The sequence below is a fragment of the Malurus melanocephalus genome, unplaced genomic scaffold, assembly GCF_030028575.1.
Source record: "Malurus melanocephalus ecotype Western Australia unplaced genomic scaffold, MMel_1.1 scaffold_680, whole genome shotgun sequence".
Taxonomy (NCBI): Eukaryota; Metazoa; Chordata; class Aves; order Passeriformes; family Maluridae; genus Malurus; species Malurus melanocephalus.
In genome coordinates, this window is record NW_026623912.1 from 299,396 (window position 1) to 309,349 (window position 9,954).

The 9,954-nt window shown below is 35.1% G+C and overlaps 1 protein-coding gene across 1 annotated transcript in view; it reads right to left on the minus strand.

Moving 5' to 3' along the window:
* Positions 1-4,410, minus strand: part of LOC130584199 (cilia- and flagella-associated protein 47-like) — a gene marked incomplete at its 5' end in the record, with an annotated part of 203,595 nt that extends 199,185 nt beyond the window's left edge. Inside the window, 4 exons of the mRNA XM_057384030.1 lie at positions 131-337; positions 1,121-1,364; positions 2,128-2,256; positions 4,310-4,410. Of these exons, the coding sequence (XP_057240013.1) occupies positions 131-337; positions 1,121-1,364; positions 2,128-2,256; positions 4,310-4,410 (681 nt within the window). The remainder of the gene's footprint in view (positions 1-130; positions 338-1,120; positions 1,365-2,127; positions 2,257-4,309) is intronic.
* Positions 4,411-9,954: the final 5,544 nt, after the last annotated feature.

A 9,954-nucleotide genomic window follows, 5' to 3' on the forward strand; every position in this document is an offset into this window, starting at 1 on the left:
CACAAAAAGTATAAAGGAAAACCTAAATCTACTGTACACCATTCAGTTAGAATTATGTTTGAAATATATTAATTTTTAAAAATTGAAAGAAAAGATGCATGCATGGATATTTCATCATRCTTGTACTTACTTGAGGAAAGCAAGCATTTCAGAATGCTGCCAGTGGAGCTGGAACATTCGTTCTACTGGATCAGTGGGCAGTGACTGGCTYGCTGAAATGCCTGGTATTGGCTGGCCATTCAGATGGTGTAACATCTCATAAAAACCCTTATCTTTGTCAAGATTTCGTTTAAAATTCCTTTCTTGTGAAACTGATAGCTGGACTATGCACACATCACTAAGAGAGAAAAAGCCTTTGATATGATTCTTCCAAATGCACAAAATGAGCTACAATTCTGTGTATCACAGTGCTAATTTAACAAAACATGGGTTAAAAACAGCAGCAAGGAAGGCTGAAAAATACAGCACTTTTTCATCTTTACAGAACTTTCATAACTAAGAATTGTGAACTGCATGGGATATTTAATCATTCATGAATAAATTTGTGTTTGTCAAAGTTTTCTGCCAAACTTAGATTTTTATCAGGTTTATAAATGCCTATGTGATTGTGTCCCAGAAAAGTAGCTTCTTCACTATTTAATACCAAGTTAGATAAGATCAACTAAGAGATGCCACTAAGATTGATGTATTTACAGTTTGTAAGACTGTTGCTTATAAAATATGCTTTCTCATCTGTTTCACAATCTTTAGATTATGTAGAGAAAAAAGGCATATTTTTAAAGCACTTGCTTATGCCACCAAAGGGGCAACATCTAGAACTGTATTCTCTCTGGGAGAARAGTCAATTCCATTTAAGAAAGTAATGTATAATTTGAACTGCAAATTTAACATAAACTGCATTATGATAAGTGAGGGTATCATAGTTAAAAATATATTTTAAAAGTAAGAACTAACACCTGGATGAAATTATCATATAAGCATCAGGTAGAAGCTATAATTTTAATAGAAATCTATGCATTRGAGTGTGTTATAGTCCTTAGATCATTCCCAAACCACTCGAGTAGATCTGTTAGCATGTTATGAGACAGACAGGAGTTAGCTGTGAGCAGACATGAATTACCGTCTCAGTGAATAAGGTATTGAAATGGGATTGTGTCCCTTMGTCCAGCCAAAGAGTGTGAACCAATTCTTCACAGCAGTTAGGATCTTCTGAAAGAAGACGTACTCCGCCTTTGCTTCATCAGGAAAAAATGATACTTTGCATTTATTTCTGTTCACAAGGCTTCGACTTTCAGATTCAGTCTCTTCACTCATTTCTTCACTCTCTTCACTTATAAATTCATCACTCTCAAAAGTGCTGGCCTCTGAATGATACACATTAAAAAAAATCCAGAAAGATTTCTTATTTCCCCRTTTTTGTTGAGTACAAAAATATTTAACACTCAATTGTTTTCAAAGAACWAGAAACTGTCAGAAAACAAATGATCGACTTAATTTAGGAAAAAAACTATTTAAATTACATGCACAAGTCTTGGGAGTAGAACCCATTTGATACATTGAAATCTAATTGCAATTTCAGAAAAAAAGTATTACCTGATCAGCAAAAAATAAATTCAGGCATGGCTTCCAAAACCACAGACAGCAATTTCAAAAGGATCAGTTTCACAGACATTTCCAACAGACACAGCTTTTCCTGCTAGTCATTGCTAGTTCATTGTAAAAGTTATTGTACAGGTACAACCCCTTCTACATCTATAAGCCTTTGGACTTTTTCCCCTCTGTTAGGCTTTCTCTCTCCTAAATTCAGACCTGTTCATAACTCACACATTTTAACYCTTAGTTGTTAACWTCAACAACAATATCATTGCAMAAAAAGGTATCTAAGAAAACAAACMAAAATTTTCTAACAGCACAAATAATTTAGGTGACCCCCCATCCKCAAAGGTGTATTTTAATACCACTGTTGCAGTTTTAATGTTTCATTAAATGATGCCAAAATAAATTTAATTGATCCCTTTGTGAACAAAAAAAAAATCTTAACAGGATTTAAGAAGAAAAAAAAAATTCAATGTGAAGAAAAGAGGCTCATTCTTTATAAGAGCATTGATTTTATGTGCTGCACTATACCCGATAGAGAATAGTCAAAAGTTGAGTCAGTAGGTTCACCAAAAGAACTTGAGGAACTACTATATGAAGAAGATTGTGGTGTACCACATATATCTAGAAYAACTTCTCCAGCGCTGAAGTCTTTATTTTCTGTAAAACAAGATTCAAGTAGCAGTTGAGAAAACATATTTTACTGTCTGTGCTCTAAAAAATAATATATGAAYATCTGCCTCTATGTTCTTCTACTTCAGCCTTCAATTAATCAAGTAACAATTCTTGTTTGACCCATGAAAATCTCATTTTGGTCGTTAGACTGAGGTCCAGAAAAAAAAAATCAAGCTTTTTTTTTCCCCAAGAACTATGTTTTACAGGATGAGTCTTCCAACTTGCTGAAAAGCACCTATCAGAACAATGCTAATTGAGGATTTCTGTGTCATGAACAATACATTCTTAAGGACATCTTGATCACAGCTGTGTAATGAGTCTCAGGACATTATCAAGCTCTTTCAGGCTCAACAACACATATTTTACAAACAAAACTCAGAAATAAACTTTATCAATCCATGAGCTCTGAAATTACGGATGTCCCAACAGTCTCATGTTGGCCTAAAATAGGATTTGAGAACCCTCTGGGTTCAGTGCAGAACAAAAGAGGCACCAAGAGTAGTTTCCAGAGAAGCAAACTCTTGTATGATTATCTTTTAACTTTTGATTGCTGGCACTGCTCTTTGTATCATCTGCAGCAAGCAGAACAAGAGCATGGYGTCAGAGGGGAAGCAAAGCCATCCCGGGTATTTTTTAAAAACACTGTGTTGTATAGACATGGTTTGGTCACATTAAACAACATTCCACACCAACACACTACACAATATCACATAAAAACATTCAAGGAGTTTTAGAGCAGTAATGACTTGCTTCAAAACTCACACAAACTCATGTGCGAACAAACCAATAAGCAATTACTGCAGGACAGAAATATCCAATTATTAATGTGAGATCATTTCTATAAAACCATCACTCCATTTTTGGCTTAATCCTCAAGGGAGACCGACAAAAGAATCTTTAAAAAACAAGCTTGCAAAAATGGTCTATTGGTCATGGAAAAAAAAATAAATAAAAGAAAAAAATAAAATTACACATTAATAAGAGATTATACTTTTTTCTCCTTCATTTAATTGTCCTATGATCCCTGATTCATGTGGTACCTATATCTATATTTTATTTGGGTGAAAAAAACCAAAACATTACATGTCTTCTTGCTAAYCCCTTTCTCAATTTCCCAAGTACCAATTCTCTTTTCTTTCAAATACTTTGAGTAACACACTTATTTTAAGTTAATGCAGTCTTAGAATTCAGCCTTCGATGCTAAACCTGTCTCATTTCTAAAGACTGACTTGCTTACCTGAAAAACTTCTCTATTTCATCAAAATACTTCAGATCCCATATACAGCTATAAAACCATAATAATTTGCTCCATACTGAACCTGCTTTAAGAAGGAAGTTGGACTAGATGGCCCCAAGTGATCCCTTTCAATCTGAATTATACAATGATCCCAATCTCTCCCCAGAAGCACAGCAACCCATGAGATAACAGATCACAGAGGCAGCAGAGACAGGTTCAGGATGGGCAGAAAAATGGAGGCAGAAGCAGAGGGAGGCGGACAGGGAGATATACTGCAGATAAAATTTTTTCTACTCTCTGACCACAGGTTTTTATAAGGCCTTAAAAAATAGCTGTGCCCTTCTCCCTCCAAGGATAGGAGTTWAAAAAATGTGAAAACTATTCCCAACAGGCAAATAATGATCACATTTTCAAGACCATCATGTTGATTTCTTCTCTTTTGCTTTCTTCAAAACATGTGATCACTGCCAATCAATGCAAGACAAATTAAGTTAATTTGTTCTCTAATGTTTTGGCTGTTTACTCATAATTTAAATGCTCCACAAAACATTCCGTAAGATTTCAGCTTGGTCAATATTTTTCAATAAACATTGCCTAATCATTTATATAACTTTTCCTCATTTTCAACATTGAAACTGAAGCTATTAAATGGTTTTCAAAAGTTTAATTGCAGCAAATCCCCCTGCAATTAATAAGGAAAAATTCTATCTTGATGATCTTGCATTCCTGTTATCACCCTGAAAGCAGTGATAATACYAATAGACATAATATAATTTCAGAGGTAGAGTGTTGATTGCTTACTGCTTTTCCAGATGATTTTTTGATCAGAGTAGTGTATTGCCAAGTAGGGGTATAAGGTAAGAAGACAATTGTCTGCTGTTGCAGCAACCTGAAATGAGAACCTGTTGGAAACAAAATRCAAAAGTTACAATTTAGCAATGGTAATCAAGATATTTCAGCACAAGAAGAACAGACAGAATGACGATGCCAGAACTCCTTCATTCTTTAGTGGTTCAATAGATTACAAAGGTGGGACTGCACCCATCAAAATGTTGAAGTTTAGTGTAGTATTTCCACTTCTTAGTGGAAATAGTTTTCCTGTGAGCACGGGTATAGCATCAGTTTAAAAGAGTTAGCAGAGATTTCATGAGATAAATTAACTCTGTATTTCTAAAAAGAAAAATAAAAACTACTAAAATAATAACTGAYATTTATAAGTCTCCTAAAGATGACTGCTAATTTTCTAAACAATATGTCCTATAACTTTTGACAAGGCAAGTTTTCTTGAAAAGCAACTACTATTTTGAGGTAGCATTTATTCTACAAGACTTTACAGAAATRTCAAAATAAATACTTAAAAATAAATAGATTCAATTTAAAAACAATAAGATATTGACTGCAGTTGCTGGAATATAATAGAAATGGATGCCCATGATCCAATGTTCACTAGAGTGTCTGCACTACCTAGAGCAGCTTTATTGATGTGCAGCAATCCACCTTTAACCCTCTTTTTGTACTTCACCTCAGCCTCTCAGAGAGAAGTCAACAAGCAWATTATTGCCATCAGTGCAACCCTGGGAGCCATCTGTATTTATGKTCTTAGCTCATTGCAAATGACAGGTAATTAAACTGAGCTTAGTCCTATGTTAATAACTAGCTGGGTTTGTAGTCCACCTTTACTTATTAACTAACATTAATATTAATTAATTGTTTTGACTAAACTGTCAAAAGTGAAAAGAAAAATGTATTTTAATAATTCAAACAGCATGTTGATAYCCATCTTGCTTTAATATATTGATAATTATGCATATTGAAAATAGACCTTGTACAGAATAAATGAACATATTTTCTATTTTTTAACAACATATTGAAAGATATTTATTGTAAATTTAGATTAATATCAAAAGCTATCACAAGAACTTTCATAATGACTTATAATTTATATTTATAATATATAATTAATTTTGATTTTACTGCTGTTTTTGTGAAATAACATAATCAAGGAAAGCAGAAATGTTTTTAAAGTGCCAGAAAGTAGTTTTCTTTCCTCTTTCATGCTTCTCTCTCCAAACACAACATTCTTAGATATCACTTTCAAGGCAACTTTAATAAATAGGGAAAGGTTCTAACAAAATCCATAGCCATCTTTCTCACCTGTAAATATTCCCATTGGGATTCCAATTTAATAATCAACAGTCATTTAAATAAATAACCCAGCTCTGCAATTCTTTGGTTTGCTCTTAGGAAAAGTGAATCCTACTGGAACTTGGCTGGGGGCAAAGCAAGGGCTCTGGCCACTTGCACCTTACAGCACATGATTTCTTTTAGCAAACTTAATTCCTTCTGCTTTTATTCAGAAAAGAAAAATCTCAGCAGCAGGGCATCAGTAGGACAGATGGCTGTGACAGATAAATCTACACCTATCTGAATGCACAAAATACAGATTTGTACACGCTCAAACAGGTGTCAGGACTTGTTTGTTCTACCTTTACCAAACCATTTYAAGACATGCAGGATCAATAACTACAAAAGGTAATAACTGCACAATGTAGAATACWAAGAACAGCCACACAACAGCACATTTGTGCACAAATAAACCCCTCAGAGCTCSTGGTGCTGCAGCAAGCAAAGCTCCTCCCTGTTCCAAGGGTGTGCCTCGTTGGCTCCTGTGCTAACACAGGACGAGACATGAATACACCCAGCCAACAGCAAACACAATGCAAATATTGAGGGTGAGTGGATGGATCCTGCAAGTTAACAACTGATTCTGCAGCTCATATTGATGATAAGGATTTGACTTCCACTGCAGTGATCATGAGATGGTGGAGATCAGGACTGAATGATGAAGAAGGGACTGAGGAACCTTCTGCATGAGGAAAGACAAAGGTCTGAATTTTCAGCCAGAAGGAAGAAAGGCTTGGGGGATCTTGTCTGTGTGCACAAATATCTSATGGGAGGGAGTAAATAAGAGGGAAACTCTTCCCAGTGATGCCAGTGAGACCACAATAGGCAAAGGGTACAAATTGAAATACAGGAAATTCTACCTCATCATAAGAGAAAAAAAAAAACAACAAAAGCATGAGAGTAGCTAAACCCTGGACAAGTCTGCCCAGAGTAGGTTATAGAGTCTCACCCTTGAAGATATTTTTAAAAATCAACTAGACAATAGAGATGATTCTTTGAAGAGGGGCCGAGATGATCTCTAGGAGTTTCCAACCTCAGGCATTTTGTGATAATAAATCAACTCACTTATTGGCCACCCATCACTTATCATCAGTAAATATTTTAATATCTCATTTCCCCAGAAATGCTACTTGAAATAAAATTCAAGAATGAGTCTGTACCTAAAAAATTCATCTGAGATTCAAATGATGCCAGTCCACACACAGGGACACAYTGCAGAAAAGCAAAGGTGCTGGGAACTAAGTATTTAGGCTTTCAGGCACTGAGAGAGGACACCAGACAGAAAAGCACCCACACTTGCATACAAATATGGCAGAGAGATTGCAAAGACATGTACATGCTATATGTGTAAAATCATCTTGTACCACTAACCTTTACCTACAACATCATTAATGAAATTATGTTACAAAACTAGAAGTCTTGTACAACATATTTATTTTGTATTTACAGCAGAGTTTCTGCTGTATTCTATTAAATAATAGAAAATTCTGTATTATTCTATTGGAACGAAAGAYACTTGTATTGCCAGCAAATGTGAAGTCATTAAATACGTTAAATTATTCAGTGTATTTGGTTTTATAATGCTTACTAAACCAAGTCAAAAATTTGTTATCTACATGAACCATCACTGCCACTGCTACTCCAGAGTTTATTCCCAGATGTGTATTTCCAGAAAACACAGGAGAACAGCCATTAAATATATTGTGTTTACCAACATTTGAAGCCTCCTGATCACCAAAAGTAAAGCTCCAACTGTGATGACAAATACCATTCAATACTCCAAAAGAAAGTTTATATAAGGAGTTTTTTGACTTCTCTTAAAATAAGTGATTTTTTTTTCTCATTAACTTGTTTTCTTTAATGTTTGTGGAAAGACAAAAGAACCCAAATAAAATTATACTTACCCATTTTAATCTGCTCAATCGTATTTCAGATGTTTCCTAAGTACAAACAAGTGATTTGTTTTGTATCAATGTACCCCAAATGTTCTAAAAATGTAGGCATAGTTAAATAGCCCTTCTCAATAGTATTCATTAAGAGAAGGAGATTAGCACTAAATTTCTAATGAGAAAAATGCTAATGGATTTGGATTCTAACTGACAAATTCCTGTAGCAATATTGTTTGGATAAAYTAAAAAAAAWAAAAAAWTWAGGGAAGCTCACACTGCCAGTTTAGGAAACAAAACAAATTGCTTGCAGAATTGGTTAGTGACAAAAAAAAACTTGAGCTGAGAATGTGGCATTTTACAGATCTTTCAGAATAAAGAACAAGTTAGACACAGGGAAGTTGCAATTTAAATATCAATAAAGACCTGCCCTCCTCCCTCCCCTAAAAAAATCCCAGAACAGATCCAGAGATGATGGAGCTGCAAGGCAGAGAAAAAGATGACCCATGCCAGCTCTGCCCTTACTATTCATAAATATGCAGTTCCCCAACACTGAAGAGCCCTTATCCTTTGGAGCAGGAGCTCAGGCTTCCACAGCAACCGATATAATACAACAATGAATAGTGGCTGACACATAATTTCACACTATATGTAAGAGATATAGCTGGGAAAGCACACACATTTTTTTCCTAGCAGCAGCAGTGACGTTAGCACTTAATTCCTGAATAACAGATGCTTCAGCTGTCAGGGACCATCACAATGGGAGAATGCCACAAGCACAGAAAAGAACAGGAGTGATTAATGGGTTTGGACCATCCTGGTTTTCAAAAGCACTCTCAACTATCTGAGGTAAAATGCCAATATATTCCTAGGTCAGATGAATGCTGCAAAGCAGCATGCAAATATCAAGAATTCCAATGTTTCCCAGCTCCCTGCTTTCTCAGAATGTAAATGATATTGAAAKAAATTGACAGCTCCTGTTCTCCCAGGCACGCCAGCAGAATGCATGGATTTGACATTTGCCAGCAGTGCCTGTTAAAGAGCTGCATGGTTTGGGCACATTTCCAAAGAGCAAAGGGAACGTTTCTCCCTGTGAGACGCTGAGATCTGATGGACTATCAAAACAACTGGAACCAATCCATAACTGGGTTAGTGACTGTGTCTCAGYTCTATCATATTGTTATTAGAGGCTAAATGCCCTGACATTCTCTCTTCCYGAAGTTCCAGCCATGAATAATGTGAATAAATTCAGAAATTTCATGAGTTTCCACAGCTTCCCTGTGGGAGAGGGAAAGGATATGGAGAACTGTAGAACATGGAAGAGAACTCATCAATGACACAATTTATCTATGCCACATGCAGGGGTTTTGGTATATTTTGCTGCCCAAAGCACCATTTTCTTTGATTGTATGACCTAATAGCTACCTGTTGTTTACTGCTTATTTTTAGAATTAGTAAGTTAAATGTTATTTCCATCAAGATGGAAGAAAACTTTCTTTTCTGCTAAATTCTTTGCACAATCATCAAAGTAAAATATATAATATAAATAATATATTTATATTTTATATATTATATAATATATATAAAATAACAATAATAAGAGAACAAACATATAAACATGCCATGTTCACAGAAGGGTATGTTTGTGAAACATGTGTCTTAGCTAGATATTTCTCCCATTTATTAAATAGGTGCTCAAGACATTCTTAGATTTTATGTAATCTTTTACGTCTGAATTCCTATCAGTCTTATGCAAGGAAGTGTCATTTATTCTGCTTTGGAGTCAAAGGAGCAAAAAGAAAGCATAAAGATTTTAAGTAATATTAGAAATTAACTGCAAATTCTCATTTAAAGCAGTCATTAAAAGAACATTAAAGCACTTTGATATGTTCCATTTAATGGAATCTGTGCACATAGTAAATTATTGCACAAATGACAACCATACATCTCTTCAGTTTTCTTTTACAGTTACATTTAATATTGCTTTGTTATAAAAAATTATTGCCTGTCGKCTTTCAAATGTTTCCTGTAAAGCAGCCAAATTCAACATTATCTATTATCTATCTACAGCCAACATTCACTCTGTTTTAAAGCAAAAAAAAATTATTACTATTTAGGACTAAGTATGGGCTGAATCAAGTGAAGTGAATCAATCCTACTGACATTTTAGACCTGAATTCAGAAAAGCAAAATAATGCAGAGCCTAAGTAAAGTGTATTGGGTTTGTATGGCCAGGTTTTGGTGGGGAGGAGCTACAGGGGTGGCTTTGAGAAGCTGCTGGAAGTTCCTCTATGTCCATCAGAGCCAGTGACAGMCATCTCCAAACAGCTGTGACACTGGCCAAGGCTGAGCCAACTAGAAATGGTGGTAATGCCT